This window comes from Phaethon lepturus, unplaced genomic scaffold (genome assembly GCF_000687285.1).
Source record: "Phaethon lepturus isolate BGI_N335 unplaced genomic scaffold, ASM68728v1 scaffold17366, whole genome shotgun sequence".
NCBI lineage: Eukaryota > Metazoa > Chordata > Aves > Phaethontiformes > Phaethontidae > Phaethon > Phaethon lepturus.
In genome coordinates this window covers 664-25,595 of record NW_010548479.1, presented here as the reverse complement: position 1 = coordinate 25,595, position 24,932 = coordinate 664, and the positions used below count along the sequence as shown (strand labels likewise).

The following is a 24,932-nucleotide window of genomic DNA, read 5'->3' as shown; positions in this document are numbered from 1 at the left end:
ATGGTCTGTTCTTTCTTGATGTCAAAAGCAAGAAAAATCTTGGAAAAAAGAGTGAAAGAAACAGTTGCTTAGCTTTCTGTGAAAATATGGCAAGTAATCATGAAGAGTTGACTGAGCCTGTCCTCTTCTGCTGATAATAGTTTCAAGCATCACCTCACAATCGTCTTTCTCATTTATGCCTCCCATGTCTGTAGCTTTGCTTGTTGGGCCTGAAAGGCAATAGGAAGCTGGTGAGAACATCTCAATTTAAGCCCCTTCTTCTATAATAATGTGCAGAGCATGGTACCTGGCTGTGGGCTCCATCTTCAGCTTTTCTGCAGATCTCTTCATTTTCCTTCTCCTCCCATTTGTCTGCTTGTCTGTTGTGCATGGACTGATACACGTCTCGGTTCTGTCAATGCTTCTTACATGCTGCTAGCTTTATGTGAGTGGGCAGAAACAATAATCGCTGTAATTTTATTTCTATTGTATCTTCTAAATTTGTGCTTGCTCAAGTAGGGAAACTGGGTTAAGTACTTCTGCTGACCACGGCTTTGTTAATGCACTCTGAATGAGCCAGTACATCAGATCAGGTTTTGGGTTGGTTGGACCTTTACAAGGGAACCCTGGTGCTGAGGAGGTAGCCAGTGCAAATTTGGAAGTAGTTGACTTATTTTACTGTGAAACTGACTTGTCTCTTTAATTGCTTCCTGACTTTTGGATGTCATTCTCTGGAGTTATACTTTCTTAGTATAAAAGTGTGCTGTCAGCTGCAGAATCAGCTGCAGCCCTGTCCAGTTCACCTGGTCAGTATCCAAAAAGGAGATGAGGGTTTTCATGGTGACTGCTTTCTAGGTATCCTTTGGGGTGGTTGTATCTCTACCTGCATTGTGGCTTTATCTTCTTGTTCTGTTATCTTTGCTTCCTTATGCCAATAGCAAGGACTTCCTGGCTGCATGAATTGTTCTTCTGGGCATTTTGGGCTGTTAGGTCATCCCCGTAGCGCTTTGGGGACTGGGAAGGGAGTGGACCAACAACTGAGTTGGTGCAGGCTGCTGTGTGGTGGGAGAATCCTTCCCCCCCTCTTGTGGTAAACCTACTAAATTCTTGACTAGCTGGTAGCAGCTTAAAACACTCCAACATAGTCAGCTACACAAAAAAAAAAATAGTTACTGGCACAGCAGGTAAACAGGCTAGTGTGGGGTAGGGAAAAAAAATATATAGGTAGCCTCTTAAAAATCCTGAGGGAGGCGGGACGGTGATGGTGACATACCAGAAAAACTGTTGTTGTTTGTCCCAGTAGAAACCCAGTGTTGAAAAGTAAGAGGTATCTTAATTGTCAGGTTTCAGTTCTGAATCCTCATCAACTGACTGATTCCTGATTAAGCTCTTGGCTTTTCAATTAATGTCAGAAGGGGCACAGCCTCATTGATGCTGGAAACATCATTGCAAATGCTTTACCTGGGACAATAGAGCTGGAGGAAAAGAGAATCCATTTATATGCTGTGCTAGTTCAATATTCATGTTGATCATAAAACAAAAAGGGGAAATACAGCACTCCCTCATTTAACCATGTCTTACCTGTTAATAAACAGAAACACCAGCACTCAAATGAAAGCAGATGTTGCTGCTCTTCAGGTAAATAATGCCTTAGAATTTATCTAAGGGCTTTTTCGTGGTGCAATTTACAATAATTACCTATAACTGCAACAGCACAAGGACAAAATGACTGAATAGTAAGTGATATTTTTAACAGAAGTCATTAAATTACAAAAAAAGCCCCTATGGTTAGTAGCCAATTACTTTTGTTGCCTGTTGTGGGCTCACCCCAGACAGCAGTTCAGCCCCACACAGATGCTCACTCTTTCTCCTCAGTGGGATTGGGAGAGAATTGGAAGGGCGAAAGCAGGAAAACTTGTGGATTGAGGTAAAGACAGTTTAATAGGTAAAGCAAAAGCCCTGCATGCAAGCAAAGCGAAATAAGGAATTGATTTCCATCAACAGGCAGATATTTAGCCATCCTCAGGAAAGCAGGGCTTCACCACATGTAACAGTTACTTGGGAAGACAAATGCCATAATTCTGAATGTCCCCCCTTCCTCCTTCTTCTGCCAGCTTTAATTGCTGAGCACAATGTCATATGGTCTGGGGTATCCCTTTAGTTGGTTGAGGTCAGCTGTCCTGGCTGTGTCCCCTCCCAAATTCTTGTGTACTCCCAGCCTACTTGCTTGGGGGGAGCAGTGTAAGGAACATATAAGGCCTTGATGCTTTGTAAACACAGTTCAGTAATAACTAAAACATACCTGTTATCAACACTTTTGGTCACAAATCCAAAACACACACCATACCAGCTGCTGTGAAGAAAATTAACTCCATCCCAGCCAAAACCACTGCACCTGTTTATGCAAGGGACATTGATAGGCTAAATGATTTACTGAAGAAAGTCTGATTAAGCATTTGAAGTGTTAGGAGTAACTTAGCATAATCTTCTTTTCCATACTGGTAGTTAGAATTTACATGGTTCTTTTTTTCAGTAATTATAGTTTAGCTAGTTTTAGTTTGATTTAATCAGCATTTGCTTGCTTGCTTTCTAGGTTTTTTCCATTATCAAAGAATTTGGGTTGTGGATGCTATGTAGGCGTGTTTTCGGGAAACCTGATTTAGGAGGTACAAAGTTGTAATAACATTTATATTACCTATACTTGTAACCAGTTTTTCTTAAGTCCAGCAAGATCTAAATACTGCATTAGAGGATTTGTTTGTACATTTGTCTGCAATAATTAGGTGCAGTATAACTGTGAAAGTACAGTTCAGACTAAATTGTATTTATATTCAAATTATCAAGCTGATTTTTCTAGTTGTGCCTGGTTTGAACTTTTGAGCACAACAAAAATAGTGAAAAGTACCTCTTGCATGTCCTTACGTATTGACATTAAGGTCATAGATTTATCTTGGTTATATTAGAACACCTCTGCCCCATGCAGGGCACCGCTACACAGCATTTGGGGCTGCTCATCCCAAGACTCCCATCGAGCAAGACCCTGTTTGGGTGTTGCCAGAGTTGTTAGTGCCACAACCTACCAGTGAGGCTGGGGATCCAACAGTGAGTTGATAACTTGGAAAAGATCCAGAGCAAATATAAGGGGGAAGGCAGGTGGTTTCTGCAGGTGAGCTGCTGGCACCTGGGGGCTGGGGGAGAAAGGAAGAGAACAGTGGGAGAATGGCAAAGAAAGGTTAAATGTGTCACTGTTTATCCCTGTTCCCGCCTCATTTATAAAAGAAACTGATTAACATTGAAAAGTAGCCAGAATATTTTTTTCTGATTCTGGGATGTTGCCTTAGTCCTAACTTAATGCACCAAAGATTATTTAATTTTGAAAAATGTAACATTGCTAGCTGGTTGATAGGAAAATAATTCTCCCCCAAAGTTCAGTTCTTAGGCAAAGTGTGGTATAGATTTGTGTATATTTAGAAGTTCAAGGTGTCAATTAGGCAGATTCTTTCCTTTGAACTGACTGAAATGTTTCCTAAACAATAATAAAGTTGGTCAATATTACACAAGTTAAGTGTTGCACTGAATCTTTTTCAATATATCTATATCTTGGGTTCATTTGTAGTACTGCTTATTGGAGTGTGGATGTGTTTCTTGTGAAGGGTGTCTGAAGACTGGGTTTAATACCTGTGTATTGTTTTGATTTGTGGGGGGAAAAAAAAGCCTGCAAGTCTCTTCCAGGTTTTCAACTTACAAGCATGATGAGCTTAATGCCAAATCTGCCTGCTTTCACTCAAGGTTTGTAGGAACACAGATATGCTAGCTGAAATGTGAGCATTAATGTCAGAAGTATTTTTTTGATAGTCGGTAGAACTCTGCCTGTGTTTAAAATCGGTGGCTCAGCATAGCTTGTATGATACCTGATTTAACCAATTGCTTATACTTTGTATTTCCTTGAAATATTAAAAAGCTTATTAATTGATGTGATGTTTTGCTTTCACCAGGATGTAGTTCTGTCTTGTTACAAGCAGACAAAAGCAAAGGCTTTTCACTGCAGTGAAAGAGCAGCGCCCACCTTCTTCCTCATGCCTGGTAGTTCCTTCCCAGCCTCTCCCATACAAGCAGGAGCAGAGGTGCGGAAGGGCAGAAGATCGGGTTCGCAGTTGACCTCCCTTCCTCTCACTGAGTTTCAGGCTGTAGCCAGGTTCCCACTGGTCTCGCACATCCTTGTCCCAGCACAGGGCAGGCAGCAGTGTAAGTGAATCCTAGGATCATAGGGTTGGAAGGGACCTTTAAAGGCCATCTAGTCCAACACCCCTGCAGTGAGCAGGGACATCTTCAACTAGATCAGGTTGCTCAGAGCCCCATCCAACCTGACCTTGAATGTTTCCAGGGATGGGGCATCTACCACCTCTATGGGCAACCTGTGCCAGTGTTTCACCACCCTCATTGTGAAAAATTTCTTCCTTGTGTCTAGTCTAGACCTACCCTCTTTTAATTTAAAACCATCACCCCTTGTCCTGTTGCAACAGGCCCTGCTAAAAAGTCTGTCCCCCTCTTTCTTATAAGCCCCCTTTAAGTACTGGAAGGCTGCAGTAAGGACTCCCAGGAGCCTTCTGTTCTCCAGGCTGAACAACCCCAACTCTCTCAGCCTGTCCTCATAGGAGAGGTGTTCCATCCCTCTGATCATTTTGGTGGCCCTCCTCTGGATCCTCTCCAACCGTCTGGCTAAAAAGTCTGTCCCCCTCTTTCTTATAAGCCCCCTTTAAGTACTGGAAGGCTGCAGTAAGGTCTCCCAGGAGCCTTCTGTTCTCCAGGCTGAACAACCCCAACTCTCTCAGCCTGTCCTCATAGGAGAGGTGTTCCATCCCTCTGATCATTTTGGTGGCCCTCCTCTGGATCCTCTCTAACCGTCTGTGTCTTTCTTGTGCTTGAGGGCTCCAGAGCTGGATGCAGGACTCCAGGTATGGTCTCACCAGAGGGAAGTGTGAGGGGAGGTTTAGGGCTGTGTCTCTGGCAGTGATGGTGTCTAATGCCCACTTAGTGTCTGTGAAACTTCAGCTTTCCATGCCACACTGGAGGGCATGTTCACTACTGTGAGTAGTGTGAGTGAGTGAGCGGCTGCGTGGTGCTTAGTTGCTGACTGGGGCTAAACCACGACAACTACCGAAAAGGCACAGCTGGCTTTTTCAAGCATCCATCCCTGAAAATGTAAATACAACTTTGGATAGCCATGGCTACACCACATGAATAAGCTAAGCCCCAAATACACTTGGAGATAACCTTCCTGCAACTTGTTAAGGTCAAAAACCCTGCTGCCTTGCCTCCTCCACTGGAATGAATTATATTGTGGCAATAGTGTGACAGTAATATCCACCTTTATATGTCAAGGCATAGGAAATAAGTGGGAGGAAACCTAGCCCTCGTGTTGATTTACTAAGTCAGTGAAAGCTTCAGACATCGTTATTGCTAGGATTTTGCATCACATAAATGAAGCAAGCTTACATGCTTTTTCCTGGGGTCTTCCAGTGTAAATAAAACATACCCGGGGCAAACCAGGCACAGCCCACATAATTTCTGGTTGCTTCCCTATATTCAGGACATCTTTCTTTATCCTTAATATGAAAGAGTCTAATTCTGGTTTGTTTTGGTTTTTTTTTTTTCTTCATGGTTTGCCTCTCAAATATATTTCTAGGAAGTAAAATCACCATATCTTACTTGCAAGCCTTACTAAATGTTGTCTTTTTCCTTCCCTGCCTCTTGTGAGGCATCATGAAAAAAACCAGCCATAACTGATGCAGCGTTTCTGTTCAAGCAATACAACACTGTTCAACACCGCGTGCTGCTAGTCATTTATCAAATTTAAGTTTTTAGAGTGTCATTGCATAGTGGTTTTGAACGCAAACGTAAGATGAAGGGGATGCCCTGCAGCAGCAGGCACTATGTAACCCAGTACTTCAGTAGCAAGCCTAGCTGCAGAGAGCTCATGCTTCCAGTCAGATGGGCTTAGACCGTGCAAGTATTACCAGCAAGATCAGTGCTGGGTAGCAGTAACTTAAAGCAATGGTGTTTAAAAAAACATACCCATCTACTTCAAGCAGTCTTTCATGTCACACTGGTTTCTGTTTTCACAGTCCTGGATTTTGAAAGGTTTTTACAGTCGTCATCCTGTATTTTTGCCTCTCCAATTTCTTTCCATAATTGCGACTGCTACTGTCACATATGCAGTTCAGGTGTGCACAGGTTTCGTACCCTGTGTCCTTTGGTTTTCTGATTAACAACTTTGTGCAATATTTCCTGACGGTTAATCCTTCCAGTTTGTATGTGGCACTATTCACTGAACTGTTTTCTTCCTGCCCCTCTCCTGGCACCAAGCAGAACCAAATTACTGTCAATCCTGTTTCTATTCTGAGAGTAATATTCTTGTTTCTTTCCCCCCACAGGATTTAAACTGCCTTGTAAGAAACAGTAAGTCATTTTTTTCTTCATTGCTGTTTTCTCATCAGATCATGCTTTTTTTTTTTAAACTGGCTTCATACAGCAAGTTCTTCGTGCTAGAATCAGAGAGACATAAAGTCAAGCACTGCTATCATGCCTTGCTTTGGGATTTTTTGTTTTGATCCATAACCAGCTCAAAGAAGAATGGGAAATTAAGTCTTTTGCGGGGGGTGGGGGTGGTGGGGAACACAACCCAACTTGTTTAGTTTTTATTTAAAGCTGTGATGGTCAATTTTTAAAGAAATGGGAATTTTAGGGCAAGTTGGTTCGTAAATGTTCATTATAAGCTATTATATCTATGATAGTAACTGATGAAAAATTAATGTATGATCTAGAATTAAAAAAGGGGCATAAAGGACTACAGCTGAGAGCAATTAATGTAAATTATTGGGCATAAAGTCCAATGCATTAACTCAACTGTTAAAGTTCTTTTCTAACCTAAGTGTTTCTATGACTTGGAAAGGGAAGCTAGAGTTATTATAGGACATATCAGGTGTAAGGGGTCAAGTCTTAGCAATGGCACACATCTGGAACACTTTAGTATAATTATGAGTAATGTTCTTTAAAAAAGGAGAATGTTCTGCATTTGTCTGTTTGGTACATGGAGGCATCTGGATGGCACTGCGGAACTCCTTGGCCTTTCTTTGCAGTCGTTGTTCTAAGCAGGCTCATTTCTGCCTCAGTGCCCAACCCTGTATCGTACAGGCACACGCATTTTTGTAGCCAAGCCTGGCATGCCAGATCAGGGAGATGACTATGCTGAAAATAATCAGATTTTAAACTTTTTTGGCAGGAGAAGGATTGGGTGGGATCGAATTGGATCATATTTCCCACTGGCAGATGGCCGTTGGAATACAGCTTGACAACACGGCTAAGCCAAACTGCAGCTCTGGCATTAAAATGCTGCCTTATTTGAATATTTGGTTTAAATTCTGCCTTATGGTTCTTGTTATGTTTTTCTGCTCTAGGGGAAAGATTTTTTTAGTGATTAGTACACTCTTTTCTGAAAGGTACTTTAATCTTATCAGGTTTTCTATAGATATTTTTTGGTAGAATGAGCATTTCAGGATTGTGTGATTACTTCCTAAGCCTAAAACCATGCTTTCACGAGAAGGGATAGTGCCCACTTTCTGCTGTTCCCATCACTGACACAGCAAAAAAGGCCACAAGGGTACTTCGGGGGGCCTGACAATGCATTGTGCAACGGCACACTACTGGGAGAAGGTGCTGCTCCCACCGATGTCCCTGTGAGTGGCCGGCTGAGCGCTCCCACTGCTTCCCTCTCGGCACAGCGCCAGCGCTGGTGGGCCTGCAGGCTGAGCGGCTGCTTTCAGCTCTGCCTGGTGGAGTAGCCCACCAAGGAAATGGGGAAATCTTTGCTTGGCAGGTCATTTTTATGAACCTAATCATCGCAGAGCCCTGTGATTGTTTGAAGTCATGCAAGAGAGTAAGTGGAAAATGTAGCCAAGAGAGCAGCCTTTCATTAGCAGTGTGAATTTCTGTTGGCTGAAAGTGGTAGCAAAACATATTTTGCTTTTGGAGAGTCCAACCTACAAATTTATTCTCTTATTTCCCTTACTGTTCTCTTTTCAATGTTACAGTGGTTTAATGTGGATGCAAAAAGTAGCTAAGGAATCTATTGATATATCTTAAAATATTAAATATATATATATAAAAATATAGTAAACATATCTTTTTTTGTATATTCAGTGATCACACTAGCCTATTCATATGATTCATAGATTGCATGACACAGCTCATGTTCAGTAGTTTTTCTGCTAGTTTTTCAGCAATGCTGTTATAAATAAATACAGTTAATTTCACAATTCTCATTAGGTAAATATGGCATACACTATGTGTGCTTAGATTTATTTTACAGTGTGTCAATAAGTGTTTTGTCTGAATGGGTCCAGTACACAAAGTGACTCAAATCTGGTTTTATTGACGGTTCTGCCTCACGCCCCCCCCACCCAGCCCCAGGCTGACAGTTACCATATGCTCTATCATCAGTTATTTTATATTCTATATCATTGATATTTTTTAGAAAAATGCATAGCATTGGGCCTACGCTCACCCCCACAGAGCTATTTAAAACTGTCAAACAGTAATGATTTCCCACTTGCAACTCCTCCTTGATTTGTCAGCCTAGTTCTTCCTGTGTTTGTGCTTCACTGATATTCAGCAGAGCTATTTTTAATATGCTCTGATAAGTCAAATGTCTTACAAAAGTCTAAGTAGATCATGTCTGTTCAATGCCTGTCATACCTGATTTCATTTTCTGATGAGATTACAGGACCAGTTTTCCCGAACACTGTATTGACTAGCATAAATTATTTTTCTATCCAGAGAGCTCATTAGTTTACGAAAGGCATAACAAGCAGTAGTTGGGAGATAAATTCAGATGTGTATTTAAATTAGAAGGCATTTTTTAAACAGAAAGTAATTAACTATTGGAACAATTTCCCTGGGTATCTGACAGACATCCTATCATTGGAAGGCTAGAAATTAATAATAGCCTTCTAACATAGGTCTGTTTCAGCAGGGAAGTGTGGACTTGCTGCATGAGATACTTAGTAAACCTGTTTAACCTGACTATGCTGATTGTGATAGTTACACTTCCTCTCTTCCTTAAAATCTATTAGTAAGTTACTAGAATGAGTTCAGAATAAATCCAGGCAATTTATAAAGTACTTGCATGGTGAAAACTGCCTTTCTGAACTGTGAAGCAGTCTGTCCCCCAGTTTTGCCTTCTGGGTAACCCTGAGCCAAAGGATAGACCATAATGGCAATTAAGCAGAGCTTCCTCAGCCCCATTCTAAATGGTGGTTTTCATTTGCTGGACAGGTACCTGCATGGAGGCAAGCTGGCTGCAGGTTCCCATTTGGACTCCTTCTGCTCCAAGCAGTCTTCATGTCTCTTCTGATGTTTTCCGTCAGATGGATGGAAAGCTGCTCCCTGTGCTTCGGATAGAGTGGAAAGTGGCCACTGATGGTAAGTGGTGGTTGTTTTAGTGTGAACGTGGAGCAGAGGAACTAGGTGTGATCTAGTAAGGATAGGGAGGAGAGGTATGACTTGAAGTCTTTCACTGATGTAGTCATGAAAGCAGAGCTTTGAAATTTGGGGGTTTGACTGCTTTGTTTTGTTTGTTTTGGGGGATAATGTTTGATTTTTCACGATGACTGAGTCGGGCCTTTGGGTGTGCTGGGTATTCAAGAGTTTAAGATGTTTCCACTAGTATGGGATAATGATATTTAAAATGGGACAGGCAGATAAAAATAGAATCAAGTGGCCCACACCTTTACCACAGTAGTGAGGGGAGAAAAGAAGCTTGCGCTGTAAGCATTGCCTTTTCAAGGCATAGTAATGACTGCAGCAGTCTCACACAGGGGAATTACATCTATGAACTGAACAAATGAGAATTAATTCGAGAGAGCACAAATAAATTATGTGCTGTTAACTCAGTGCAAGTTCCTCAAATTGTCTCATTGCTGGAGCCTAAATGAGTACCAATAAGTCAACTTTTCTCACTCTCTAAATATCTTTGATTGTTTGTATGTGTTTCCCTTGCATGCCTTGTCCATGGTTTTGCACTGATGCAAGACAGAATCAAACATGTTCATTTCTTCCTTCTGCAGTGCCAGTGTCTGAGGGCTGTATAGAGTTGTTATCTCAGTATAACTATAGTAGTGTAAAAGCAGGTGTGACTTGGGTAACCCAGTCATTTTGTGTAGCTATGGTTATAAACTTTCTCATTGGGATTGTCTGTACCAAAATAAAAGCCCAAACTGCCTGAAACAGCCTTGAGAGGCAGAGCTAAATGCAACACTGAATCTGTGGAACTGCCAGGGTGTCTGGAAGAATGAATTTGCCTTCTACTCTGCCCCTTAGTTTGCACAGATGGAGCTCTTGCCATGCAGGACAACCTTTAAGCTGAAAGTGGTGTTAGTCAACCCTGCACACTCACTTTTTTTCATGACCATTTATCTTTGTGTTGGGATTCCCAGTGCTTCAAAGGAATAAGACTGTGACAAGACTAGGCACAGTGGTAATCTCTGTGGGGGGTTGCAACATCTACACATGTAGATGATGGAAAAAGACAGACATCTCTCTCTGTCCCTGTACTTGCAGCTAGCATCCGGTATCTCCAAGGGGCAGAGCTGGCTGTGATGCAAGTGAACAGGAATCAACAGATTTGTGCCCAGTTTGACTTTCAGAACAACTTGACTCTTCAGGTCCGTCCTGATGGAGGCCGGGTGAGTGCAAAGGGCTCTAAATTACTTTTTCTAGTCCATGGGTTTGTTTCTGCTTTCACTGTCACACAGCAAAGTTATCAGTTAAAAAGTACAGACTGGTTAGAAGAGTAGATGAAACAATCAAGATATTTGGCTTATGATCTGCTGTTGTTTCCAGGTTTTTTTACACTTCTTGTAACCATGTACAAGCTGCTTGCTTATCTTAATTTCTCTTTTGCTATTCCCATCCTTCAGGTGTTAAGAATTACTGCTTTCAGTGCTTAGCACATGTCATTCATTGTTCTAGCTGTTGCTTAAAGCAAGTAATTGTAGGAGGTTTTTGCATTCTGCTTGATATTTGTAGCCTTTTGACTCAACTCTTCCTTTTACTTCCACTTCTCTCTTGTCCTCTCTTGCTGTGGAGGAAAGCACCAACCTTGAGGGTGGTCCTTCAGCTTACACTCAGTCTAGGAAACTAATCAGAAAAATGCTGAGCATCCACAGCTCCCTTTTATGAATGATAGGAATCTGAAGTTTGTTGCTTACCACGCAGAATTTGGCCATAGTTAGCTTACCATCTGGAGCCAGTGCCTCTCCCAGAATTTGTACAGCACTGCTGATGTGGAAAACAGCATAGATTTAAGAAAATATGTATGGAATGGCCAGGTACAGAACTATATAAGTGCAATTCTAAATGCTTAGCACTTGCACAGCACTGCAAGATTCATACTAGACTAAAATTCCAGTCTCGACTGCATATTTTAGCCTAATCTCCTTTCAGTTCAGAATGTAATTTAGTTGAAACCCCACACAGTTGTTTGAGCTGATACAACAGTCTCATGCCAAAGATACCAAGAAATAACTGTACTTTTTTTAGTTCCAAACAAGAATTTGGGACAGACCAAGGGACTGGTACATTTAATGCACTTGAGTTCCTTTTTTTTTTCTTTTTTTTTATAGTCAAGCTTCAGAAGAAGGGTTGTATGGGATGAGGGAACACCATGGAACAGGACCAAGTCAGCTGTTAATTTCAGGACCTTTATAGAACAACTTTCTTGTTTTAAGTCCTTGTGAATGTGTTTTGGTTTTCAGTGGAATTTCACTTTTGACCGTTTTGAAGTGGAACCTGGCCAAACTTACCAAGTGACTGTCTACCACCTGCCCAAACTGGGTGTAGCTGGAGACTACAATTGCAAGTCCATGTCTTTCACAATGCCTGGTAAGAGATGCTCTAGTTCACTTAGGCCTTGGACTTAGGAATCCAGTTTGTGGACCTGTGGGATGGTTGGGGTTTTTTTTCCAGACCAGATACATGAACTGTGAGCACATTTGGCAATAGGGTGGCAGTATTATAAAAACCTGTTGTCCTTGCTGAATACTGCTGTTTAGAAAGTCCATGGTGCTAGCCTTATCTACAGTACCCTTGTGGTACATATCCAAAATGCATGTGTCATTTGTGCTCCAAGTCACCATTCTTGTTTCTGGGATCCCATGTCCAGAAGCTTGTCAAATCTCTGCTTAGAATAAGGTGCATGTGGAAGAACTAGTCTGTGATGACCAGACCCTTTGATTCTAGCTGACTGTAGCTCTTACACGGAAGATACTGCTATAAAAAAATTGATATGTTTTCTAGAAAGCTGGACAAAGCCTTGGACTTGGGCCGCTGAGTTCTGAGAAATTGCATTTGTAGCTTGTTAAGAATTCTGCTACAGCTATGGCTAAAGAGGAATTTATAATTAACTGTGAAAGCTAAGTATAGCTGAGTATAGGTGCTCCTCTGAGGGGCTGTCTGAAGATAAGTTACATCTCCTGAATCTTGTTGCAGATATGTTCACCAGTGGAACAGGCACAAAGATATTTCATCTACATGAATGGGGCTGCAGAGTAATCTTTCATGCTCTCTGCAGGCTATTGCTGCTGCTTTTACTTAATTTTAAATCTTCCAAAGTTGCCTCTTTCCTTCCAGATCAAGAGGAGTAAAGTTTGGCTTCTAATATTAAATTTTAGATATGTAAAGTTTGATTTCAAAAGCACAGTTAGGCATAACTTACCAAAAAACTTGATAGAGCTGAGTGCCTGACCTTTTCTTGTGTATGTGAAAATTTTACTGCAACTAAAAAGAATTTGCTTTGTTGTTTTCCCTGAAGATGCTGCACATCTGCAGGGCCCTCTGGCTGGACTGTCTGGTTTATAAATATTTGGCACTCAATACAGCTTAAACTGGTTCATAATTTTCTTAACTTGCTTATAGTCATCACAATGACTTTATAAAATGGTAAAGTATGTAGCATGTCAGTCAACGTGAGCTGGAAAAGGAGAAGGGGCACTTGTTTTTCAGCCATCTTATCCTTTCTTACGCTTGGTCATACAGAGAACTTCCTGGCTTTTATCCTCCACTCTTCAGAAACCTAATGCATTGTGTCGAGCTCAGCACCTGCAGGGAGCTTTGCTGATTACAGTTTGTGTGAATTACAGGGCCACTGTAAATTTTCCAACTTTTAAAGTTGGAAATTTAAGATATGTAATGTTTTCTTTCAACTGTTTAAGCAGGGAGTTGTTCCTTTTCCTTTGTGTCCAAACCCTGGGGGAGAAACATAGTTTAGGCTGAGACTTGTAAATCCCACGTTGCTAAATGTATGGTAAATATGTAACTCTGCATTTGACTCTGGGGGAAAAAGTCCCAAAGAGCAGGGCCAATCTGCTAAATGAAGCAAAGAGAATTATAAATGTGGAAGAGTGTTTTGGGATCAAGAAAGATTCCAGTTTCCTAGTTTTCCTGGGGCAAAATGCTTTTGGAGTAATCTATTTCTGTGGGTGTTCTCAAGGTCCAGAGATCAATATGAAGTTTTAATTCCACTATGACCCTCTCTGCACAGGTCTTACATTAACAAGGATTGTCAAATATTATTGTTGTAGTAAGTATTACATGGTTTCAGTCTTTTCTTATTAATTATCTCTGTCCTGGGAAGAAAAAAAAACCACAAACACCATAACATCACTGGAGGGGCCAATTTATACATTGGAAACCAATATTATTCTGCTGCAGAATTCTGCTACTGCTTTGGAACAAAAATCTCTACTCATCAAGGAGGGCTTAGTTAGGTGTCTGGCTTCTGATAAGAAAATGGCTGTTTTTTTCTAAATGGAAATACAATGTTTCTGACTAGTCACTGATGGTCTTTCTTGCAGACTGCAAAGACTCTCTAATGAAAAGAACCATCCCATGTATAAAGACAGGTAAACATTCTTCTGCTTGAGTCATGTAGACCTGGGTGCTTTTTTGAAATATTTCTGACAGTTGAGAAACTTGGGAATATCTCCACTACTTCCAGGCAGTTTGTGGGAGCCCAGGATCCAAGGTAAAAGTCTAGATGATACAACTCTGCTTGTGAGCTTTAACCCATGGATGGAGTCAGCCCGATACCAAATTCATGTGGCCAGTTTCCTGAATGAAAAGAAGTGTAAAATGATCACACGTGATTTCACTGAGGTAATTACCTTCCTAAATTATATTCTCTGTTGTAATTTAGACAAACATTTCTTTAATGGTTGCTAAACAAGGACTTGCATTGTAGGAGACGTAACAAATGCACTTGTACAGCAAATTTCAAGGAATTATTTTCACAAATTTTTAATTAGCTTTGGAAAGGGGAACTTTATTTCAGGAATTTGCTGGATAAAGGATTGAAAAGAGGTTTTATAATGCACAGAACAGTCTGTAAACATCTGCAAAAAAAACCCTCAATTTTATATTTAACTATCTGGGCTTTATTACCTTTGTCAGGCCAATGGCCTGGGGGACAAAACTAAATAAATCAGCGAAAATTGAGGTGCAGAGTTTCAATAAATCACTAAAGTAGTTTATCAAATGTGATGGTGGGGTGGGGGCGGAGTGTTTTTAGATCAAGAATTTTTTAGATCAAGAATGAGTGGTTTTGTAAAAATGTTTCAAACAAACTGAGAATCAATTCCTGTAGGTCTTACAGCCTGTGTGGTTGAGAAGCTCAGAGTAGACCCAGAGTATCTTCTGACATAAGAAATGTTCCCCTTCGGGCATCTGAGGGAGGAGAAATACTGAATATTTGGTACCAGTCCCACCCTTCCTTGGGGCAGGGCCGATATATTGGCATTCAGTTTGCTTAATCTTTCCAGTCCTTCCACGCTTGAAACCCTTCGTACTGCATGCACGAGTATGTATTAAGTTATTACTGACACAGCTGGTACCGCTGTGTGCATATTTCCCTGGCAAAGAGGAACGTACCTCATTTTGGAGTACGTATCTGCTAATCATTGTAAAGAGTATATTTATATTATCATGATATTGATTATGTACAGCAGGTAACGAGGACAACTTATTTGTCTGTTCTAGTGTTGACAGCTTTTTTTAATTTAACAAGGAAGCATGTTAATGTTTACACATTAGATAACTGAAGATATTTACATTGTTAAGAAACTGTAAGTTTAACACATTTGAGGTTAAATGTACATCCTTAACTGTTTCCTGTTACCTGTGCAGCCTTAGCCTGCTGTCTTAATTGTATTACCATGTCTGTCACACAGGATACTTGCAGTCATGGTGGCCATACCATTTATCCATTTTGTTCTCTATGGGCTTCTTGTTCTGAAAAAAAAAAAAAGTTTCTGCTTCTTTTGGACCGCTCCATAGTCTCATGTCAACTCCTTTTCTTTTTTCCTGCTTTCATTCCATTTTCTTCCTTCCCTTATAACTTGCATCCGATTTCTGCAGAGTGGACTGCAACAGCAAGTGAATGTCACAATCAAAATCGAGAAGAACATAAGAGCTTGCTGCAACTACAAAATACAGGTAGGGTCTCACTGTTGTCCCTGTGTCTTTCTTTCACCAACGAGGAATGTTACGGGGTTTTGCATAGTGTTTTGTTCTGAGATTGGCTAATCCCTAATTACCTGTATCGGGGAAATAATGATTATGGATGAAAGAACAACTTTTTTTATATAGATATTCTCTGCAGACAGTGGCTTTTCCTTAGTATAGGGTTACCAAGCCAGAGACTATGGAGTGGGAATGGCAGATATGCAACCTCAGGAGCTCACTGCCGCCTTAAGATATAAGTGTAAGAATTCTTGATCTTGTTTTCTGAAGGGAAATGGGAATTCTGTGTCCCTGTGCTAAAATATAGGGAATGTAGAGGCAGGGGGAAAGTTAAGTGAGGGGGGAAAAAAATTGCTTTTAAGACTAGCTTATGTTTTCTGAATTTATTTCAACTGCAGATTCAGCCATTCTTTGCGAACTGTGGCACAGACTGTCTGAGACACTCTGCTTTCATCCCATGTTCACCAGCTCCAAGTGAGGACTGCTTTTCTGTAAATTAGATTCCCATTGTCTTACAGATGAGAGCTGAATTTTTAATGTAACTCTTGTCTTTTGCAGGTACAGACCCATCAGGTAAGGAGTTCTTCCAATACCCTGAAACTTTTTTTGCTGCTGTCTTCCTATCATATAGAATAACAAACTCTCTGGGAATGTCCCCTTGTAACACGTGAGTTCAGAATGAATTGTGTTAAGAGTTACTTCACCATGATTTCATGAGGCAAGTATTTGTATGCAGTGTGAACCTTAAAGAGCAATTTTTTTAGAGATACTTCACTTGCATAAAATTCTTTGAGAAACAGTTTTGACAAGAAGAGTCTTAATATAAAATACTTTCTGTCACTTTGCTCAGTGTTAAAAAATTTGCATAATATAAAGCAGCTTTTGGAGAGAATAGCTTGCATATATTCATTTTTATGAACATCAAGATAAATCATGTGCATAATGATTTGACATCTTTTTTTGGCTGCAACAACACCTGTAAGGAGCTAGTTTGTCCAAGATTTAAAAAGAAAAAAACACCTGTAGATTGGAGGAAAAAAAACCCCAACACATTACCCAAAATGATGAATTTATTTTTTTTTTAAAGATAGATTACATGAACCGTCAGGACATGGGCAGCATGCCTGTCAAAGCTGGATAAACATTGCTGTTTAGAGGAAGGTTATTGATCTGTGTTTCCAGTGTGCTGCACATATGGTTCTTTGTGGAGCAAGTTTATGGTGTAGAGCATCATCATGAAGGCAGGAATTTGTTTTGAGACGTGACTGTGGTATGTTGTGTTGTAAGGGGGAAGTGCTGGACTACCTGTGGTTTTGGGCAGAGCCAGGGTCCTTCTCCCTTGGCCCCTGCTGCTCAAGAAACTCCAGTTCTTTGGTGAAACTCTATTTGTGTAAAGCAGTGTGTGAGTGCTATTTTTGTACTGCAGGTGATATGATTATATGGCTCTACTGGTGTATCACTGGGATCTGTGTGTTACTGGTGGGATCAGTCATAGCAGGTGTGATTTGTATGACCAAAAAACGAGCAGGTAAGACTCATACCAGCTAGGAAGAAAAGATTCAGTGCTAAAACTATATTTTTCCTAGTTCTGTACCTATTCCTATTGCTGTTTTCTTCCTTGCTGTTCTGATGTCTTGCCACTGAGATACGTCTATGTAAGCACCTTCTGTTTTACATCATGGGACTTCTAAGATCCTAATACCATCCACATAGTTAAGTAAAGCCTTCCAAACACAAGCACTGTGTTTTCATAGTGCTTCAGAGCTCTTGAGGGGAAAAAGGAACTTTGTTGTTCAGCTTTGTTTCCTGCAGATTGCTACAGATATCTTTTCCATTTATTTTTCTCCTTCATTGCATAAGAGTTTTGCTTCAGCAGAAGCTTCCTGTTTGTCTGTACTGTAGTCTTTCCCCTGCACCCCAAAGTCTCTACAAAATTCATTTTTATATTATTTTGAGCTTAAATAATCTTTTCCAGTTAAGATGGAAGAAGGAAACAGGACACAGAGGTTGACACTGAGTCGGTTGGAAAATTGGGTACTTGAGGACTAATTCCTAGTCTTTTGTGCTGCAACCATGAGGCAGTTATCACAGGGAAACTCTGCAACTCACTGGGCTTTTTTTTACCTGAGAGGAGTAATAGGAAATCTATTGGAAAATTCTTAACATCGAACTTCTCTATGAGGTGTAGCTAGGGACATTTTAGTTGCCTCTTAAGAAAAAGCTTTCTTTAAAAAAGCTTCCTTTCCTTAAGGAGAGGTAGCAGAACAGTTGGAGGTTCTGTACTTTTTGAGGCTGGCCAGATGTGGGGAAGATGAAGAAAATTGGATTTGAGTGCATTCTTTCTCTCAAAGGAAAAATGTAGTGAAGTACATAGCAAAATTGGCTATAGAAGTCTTTACTAATTTAGGATATTTTTTATTACGCTTCTCCCTCCCCATGGTTTTATCCCTACACAGTTAAAGATTTCTTTTTTTTAACCTAATCTTTGGAACGTTTTCAGAACTGACAGTGACTTTATCTCTCTTCCAGGACAACAGCGAAGAAAATGCAACCACAATAATTTGCAAACTGGTAAGATGTCTTGCCTGTGTTTTGTCAAGCGCATGTAATGCATTCTGGAAGTCTCACACAGTTGTCCAGGAGGGGCTTGCATAGGCTTTACTGCTCTATAGGTGCTTCTCAAAACCAAAAGGTAACTTCAGAATCTTCCTGTTTAGCTAAAAGAACTTTGTAATATCCAATAGCCTTGGACAGAGAATATGGAAGTTGAAATGCCATATTTGGCAGATGGGAGACAATTGCCTTGTACAGTGGTGAGGCTTTTGACTCAGCTGAGGCTGTACTGGCAAAAGAACCTTTGCTAATCAACTAAGCCATAGCAATAGGAGATTGTTTTGGGGTGGATGCACTCAACTCTCCAGTAGAGAATATAGCTACATTTGCAAGCCTCTTGAAGCTGGTGTATTATTTTTGTGTGGTGAAATTCCACGAACCACCTGGGTGTTATTAAATCACAGCTCCGCTGTCTGGACTTTCATATTAAACTTATACAATGAGATGTCTGCATATGTTGCCAAAATAGCTTCAAAACTGGTAGCTGCTAGAACCTTTTGTTAGTATTATCCTGTGTTGATTGCTGGTGACTTGCACCATTACGATTTTGGGAATGTGGCTGGGATGAATATTTTCCTGTCTTTCAGCAGCACCATATACCAACCTTCCTCTGCCACCCTTGAAGCCCCGAAAGGTTTGGATTGTGTACTCTGCTGATCACCTGCTGTATGTGGATGTGGTGCTGAAGTTTGCCGAGTTTCTGATGACAGTCTGTGGCACTGCTGTAGCCTTAGATCTGCTAGAAGATCATCAGATCTCAGAGTTAGGGCCGTTACCCTGGCTCACTCGACAGAAGAAGGAAATGGAAGACCTATCTTCAAAGATCATCGTCTTATGTTCACGGGGCACCCAGGCCAAATGGCAGGCCATGCTTGGGAGCGAGCCTGTGTGTCTCAAGCAAGATCAGCAAAAGCCAATGGGAGACCTGTTCACCCCAGCCTTGAATTTGATCCTGCCAGATTTCAAGAAGCCAGCCTGTTTTGGAATGTATATAGTCTGCTATTTTGAGGGGATAAGTAGTGAGAAAGATATACCTGATCTGTTCAATGTCACGTCAAGGTACCAACTGATGGACAAGTTTGAGGATATTTATTTTCGGATTCAGGATTTGGAGAAGTTTGAACCTGGGCGCATCCATCGAATCCAGGAAATCACAGCTGAAAACTATGTAGATACCCCTAGTGGGAGGAAATTGAAAGAGGCAGTCCAAAAGTTCAAGAACTGGCAGACTGAGCACCCAGACTGGTTTGAGAGTGAAACCATCTGCTTGAATAATGATGAAGAGTTGCAGTCGCTAAACAGAGAGAGCCAAGTGGATTCACTGCTAAGTGAACCAGGTGGAATTGTGAAACACCAGCTGCACCTGCGGGAGCCTGACCCTAACTGCTGTTATGTTATCAACCTCCACATGCATGAAGGTGAAAGTAGAGCCTGTAAACTGCAGCCTCAACTTAATCTATGTGGGGATCCAACTTCTCAGACTATGGTCCTTCCTATGGATGAGGCTCCTCTAGTTCAGGTAGTGGAGCCAGTCTCTTCCATGGAAGATAGAAATATACTTGGTCATCGTGTGCTGAGTAATGAGGACTGTATGGAAGAAGTTCCTCTTCTGGAGACAAGCTTTCCAATGAGGAATAACATAATCTTCCATGATGACTCTGAAGTTTCAGCCACAGATGACCAGAGTCCTGCAAGTCTCTCGGGTGAACTGAGACACCATCTGAATGGACTCATGTACTCTCTTTATCAGCAGAGCGTCATTCCTTCAGAGCCATCTCTCTGCCGAGAAGAGGCTGACAAGCAACACCAGTTGGTCTTCGATGACCAATGCAAAGACCAAAGACAGTCAGTGCAGTCAGATCAGGGCTACATCTCTAGGTGTTCTCCTCTGCCTCCTGATGACCTTGTGGAGGAGGAGGAGGAAGAAGAGGAAGAGGTTGATCAGGAAAAACATACAGTCTTCCATGAACTCTCTCCAGAGGTCTTGAACAGTCTAAAGAGCCTCCAGCAGCAGCTGTTTTTCCAGGACATTCAGCGGAGCTCTGACTGGGGGTATCCAGCTGAGGTGATGGACATTGGCCAGTCTTTGGAGGACTGTTAGGTTCTGTCTGAGGCCTGCTCCATTTGAAATGCAGGGATGGAAGGCGGTACCATGCACAGTGCTGAAACTGCATTTCCAACACTGTCCTTGTATTATAAATGACTTACTGGTAGGATCTTCCTGTCTGGTTCTAGGAGGTTGTATTGCGAGCAGACTGGTAATGTTGCTTCCAATCTCTGTGGAGAGAAGCAATGACTATTAGCCACCCCTGTGAAAGAACAGGCTGTAGTTCTGTTCCTTGGGGAAACATACTACATTGAGTCCTCGCTGGTGCATGGCAGAAAAATTATTGTGGCTCATCCACTTGTGCCTTCAAAATGCCATACAGCTGTGCTGGTTCTATTGCACTGGATAAAAGTCATGGCCAGGGTTTTTTAGAAAACAGATGTAGAGAAGATGGCAAAATTTGCATTGCCATTTTAATACACATTTTAAATATTTTGTTGTAAATACTGTGTTAAATGTGTGCCTTAAACTTCAGCTAGGTTAGGGCTGTTTCTACCTGGTTGATACATGTATCTGCAGATTTTTTCATTTGCCACTAATTCATTGGTTTGCAGCTGCATTTCCATGGCTGTTCAGAAATTAAGTGGAGTAACTGAGCAGTAAGTGGGATCAACTTTTAGGAGTCTCCCTAACTCTCCCTACCTCCCTGCTGGGGGGTTATGTGCTTGAAAACCAGCAAAACCAGGAGGAAGGGGGGAAAAGGGGATAATGGACCAAAAAAAGGGATTCGGACTTATTATACAATTATAAGAGGAATCTGGGACTGAATACAGAATTAGTGAATCAAGGGAATCTGGTATATTCTATAATGCACTGCTGCAGTGCTGTTTGCTTTTGGACATCTTACCACCAGGAAGACTTGAACTGAAGATGTAGATAGCGACACCCAATTAAGGAAGCTAAAGACTCTTTTAGAGGAGAAAAAGTGTGGCTTCAGCAGATGCTGTTATAGAGTGGAGATTATAACTGGGTTAGGGAAGGCTTAGCTAAAATGAGTGCAAGATGTACTTACATGGGTATAAACTCAAGCACAGGTGGTTCAGGTTAACCATTGTGAAATACTTCATAGAGTAGTGGGCTCATCTTCCAGGAGCAGTGATGGTAACTGTATCAATTCCAGTGTTTCTAAAAAAAAAAAAAATAAAATTGGGCTTGATGCACTAGAAAAAGTAGTACCCTGTGAGTGTTTGCCTGTTGGCCCATGTAGCACTGACCGGGTAGCAGATTAGTTGAGGCTGGTGTTTACCCTGTTTATTATCGCAGTTCTGCAGTCCAGCCCACTGGGTAACAGCCTGTGAGATGTAAATACATCCAGGCCTTTCTCCTTTGTGTTCAGACAAGCTTGTCATCTTCCTGTCATTCTAAGTTTACTTGTCAAAAAATCTTGAGATAATTTTATTTCAGTTTTTTCAAAATCTGGTATCTCAGAAAAGAATCTGTTCTTTTGACTTGCAACCAATATTGTATTATGTATATTTTATAATTTTATTTGTTTATCACTTGTGTTTTGTTCCTTAAATTAAAAATCAGTGGATCTATTTACTTGAACGCTTTTATGTCCTCAATTGTTCCTAACCCCTTATGTTAGTATTTCTTACAGAAATCTGAGGCAAAGCTGAGAGCCAGAACTAAATGGGCTGACAAGTGCCGAAACATTCCTGCAAAGTGTTGCAGCTGTGTTGAGGGCCCTCAGGTGTGGGAAGTGCATGCTCCTTCAAAATGGGTGTTAAAGAAGGTAAAAGGTTGTAATTTCTGTGCAGGGCTGCTCAGTGAGGCAGGACTGTTAAGACAGCTTGCTTTCTCTGCAGCCAGATGCCTGGAAAGACTAACAAAGGGGCAGTCCCTGCGTAGATCTAGATTTAAGACAGACTGGGTGCCATCTTCATTTCTTGTCTGTACAGGAACCCAACAGGAGCTAAGCAAGAGGCAGCTGTGATCTCAGTGCTTCTCCAATGAGAACCCAATTCTCAGGTTAGGTGAATAATTGTCATCTTGATGATCCCATTTCTTAAAGTTTCTTTTATCTTATAGCAGTTAACATGTAAATATGATTTTTTTTTTTTCCCCCATGAGTGTTTTTTCAAGTGGTATGAATTCCTATAAATCATTTAAATAGGAAGCTCAGAAGTGTCATCTGGATTTTCTTGTCTTAGTCATTCCCTTCTCAAATAACTCCCTTGGTGTTACAGCTTTTAGAATTCACTTCCACTTACAAGAAGTTTGTTTGAGGGAAAAATAGAGACACTATTTTAGCAATCTAGCGTGAGGAAATCGAGTAACTTTAATGCATCTGTGTTGATCCCTGAATGCAAAATTGAATAGCCCAGCAAGACTCAAAAGAAGGGAAAAAAAGAGCAAAATCAGTCACAATTTTCTAATTTTATTTTAACAATCTTGCTTTTTAAAAAATACAAGTTCTGATTAATGCCAGGGGGATGCCAAGTGCCCATTGGCTGCAGGCCTTCTCTCTCACCTCAGTTTCCCCTCCTGGGAGTAGTCATCTCTTTGTCAGGACGGCAAACAGAGAGCAATAAAATGCTAAATAGCTGAGTTGTGCTACAAGGCTTGTAACAAAATCCCGAGGGACATATGTCTTAGTATGGCACAACTTTGTGTAGCGAAGTGTTACTGACCTGGACCAGTAATTTAATGTTGGCAGGATATACAGTAGGTGTGCAAGGTGCATCGCGTGAGGTATTGTTTGCGCTTTAATGGTACCAGTATCTCTTTCTTCTGCAGATAGATCTATTATGTAGCAGAAGGGTTTAAATGGAAGTGAGAGCTCAATTACCAAAGAGAAGGGAATTCAGAAGGTGGAGCAGGCTTATAAACAAGACATTGGAGAGCTTTAAATGCTTCTCCGTAGTAAACAATTGAAGTGGCAGCAGAGCTGCCCTTTTAGTTGCAAGGGGCCTTCTGTACAGCCAACTACTACAAGAGCTTTACGCTCTCCAAACAGCACACTTACTAACAACCTAGAAACCATGGCACTACAAAGAGCCACTCTTTCTACAAAGGAATTCTACACAACAGAAGCATCGTTTGACGGGATCATCTGTCCCAGGCAACCTTTGCATCCACGCACAAAATGGGATTTCACTGTCAATGGTTTGAATATGCCATGGCTAGATAAATTTCAAATATGCCATTTTCTCAATAATGTCTTAAATGGAAAAAGGCACTCACTGTTGAAACAGCAACTTTGTTATGTGCTCTGAAGGAGTACTGAAGTAAGACTTGTTAATAATTCTGCTGTGATTCTTCTAGTGTCTCAACTATGCTTGCCCTTCAGTGTATTAGGGATGTTCTAAGGAAATTGGTACTATTGTGAACTTGGCCATAGGAGCAGCAAAACATAGCTAGGTGTGAATAGCGCTTTTTTTTTTTCCTTCATCTTGTTTTTGGCAAAGTTGTTTGGGGTTTTTTTTCTTCAGCTCTTTGACTAAAGCATGGAGTGCTCCTAGGTACAGGTATCATCTTATCCTCTCTTGAATAATGTAGTTTTTAGCTTTTACTACCTGTTTAATGCTGAAAAGGAAGAGGCAAGGAAACAAGTATCTGTACAAGCATAATATACCTGTAATTACACCTCCTTTGGCCAGGAACTTAGCATCCCCTCAACACATCTCACATCACATAGGAAAAGTTCACAGTACCAAGTTTTACAATCACAGTCACTCACAGCACCAAGATTGTCCAGACAAAAAGAAGTTACTGAAGAGAAAGGCCACTGGCCAAAATTCACACAATTGCCCACGTAAGGGCTCAGGTTAAAAATAAAGCACTGGTGGGAAAGTTAAGCCTAGCCTTTGCTGACTTTCCGTTTGGCATGGGGAGAGCAGCAAATCGCCTGTCCTAGCTGCAGTTCTGAACAGAGCAGTGCTAACCCCTCAAAATGCATCAGCCACGTGAGAGCTGGGGAGGAGAAGAGCCCCATGGCACCCCCACTTCTGCCTGTGGGAGCTGGAAGTTACCAGACTGTAAACATTTTGTGGTAGCAGTCCACTGGAGCAGGCAGTTGATCCCACTCTGTGAAAAGGGAGGTGGGACAGAGGCTGGATCCTACTGAAGCCTGAGCCCTGAAGGAGAGAAGGGATGTGTGTGCAGTCCTGCTGGTGGCTGGGGGTAGCAGTTGGTTGTGCTTTATTTCCCCTTCCTGTCAGGACAACTTGAAAAAAGGCTGAGACCAAGAAATGGGTGTTTTCCCAACGAGTGCAGCCTTGCCCAGGTAACAAAATACGAGCCTGGGAGGGGCAAAGTCCTTCCTCCGAAGGTGACCTCTGTGCTCCTCCTTCCATCCGGCTGGTTTTGGGAGCAGCTGTAGCCAGGCAGAATAGCAGGCCTCATTCATGGAGCTTAAAACCAAGGATAATTGTGTTCTATGAGAGGTTACTAACAATTAACTTTTTTTCGCCCCCTCCCAACCCACCCTTAACCACATGCACATGGAGGACAGGGTGCTGGTGCGTGGGCTTTTGCCGAAGCTTGGGAGGGCTCCTGCAGCACTTTGCTGTCTGTGCTGCAAAGTGAGGTTCACCGAGCACAGGGCCCAGCCCGAGCAGCACCGACATCCTCCGCTCTGCTGTTTGGGAGGGGGGCAGGTGGCAGGCTCTCAACCAGATGCCGAAGGAGCCTGAGGAAATCTTCCCAGCCTGTGTAA

At 41.5% G+C, this 24,932-nt stretch overlaps 1 protein-coding gene across 1 annotated transcript; it reads left to right on the top strand.

Annotated features, from left to right (window-relative positions):
- On the top strand, nucleotides 1-20,266 carry IL17RA (interleukin 17 receptor A). Its single transcript, XM_010289986.1, has 13 exons — nucleotides 1-51; nucleotides 6,414-6,438; nucleotides 9,313-9,459; nucleotides 10,597-10,721; nucleotides 11,793-11,919; nucleotides 13,890-13,937; nucleotides 14,033-14,190; nucleotides 15,448-15,525; nucleotides 15,951-16,026; nucleotides 16,111-16,125; nucleotides 16,979-17,080; nucleotides 18,082-18,123; nucleotides 18,753-20,266. Exons 1-13 carry the CDS (start codon nucleotides 1-3, stop codon nucleotides 20,264-20,266), a joined length of 2,508 nt encoding a protein of 835 aa, XP_010288288.1.
- Nucleotides 20,267-24,932: the final 4,666 nt, after the last annotated feature.

Bases quoted from the DNA above. Each gene is read 5' to 3' on its own strand.
- IL17RA (XM_010289986.1), top strand. From the start codon at position 1: ATGGTCTGTTCTTTCTTGATGTCAAAAGCAAGAAAAATCTTGGAAAAA. The intron at 9,460-10,596 runs GTAAGTGGTGGT...CTGTACTTGCAG, and splicing joins GTGGAAAGTGGCCACTGATG to CTAGCATCCGGTATCTCCAA. The intron at 14,191-15,447 runs GTAATTACCTTC...CGATTTCTGCAG, and splicing joins TCACACGTGATTTCACTGAG to AGTGGACTGCAACAGCAAGT.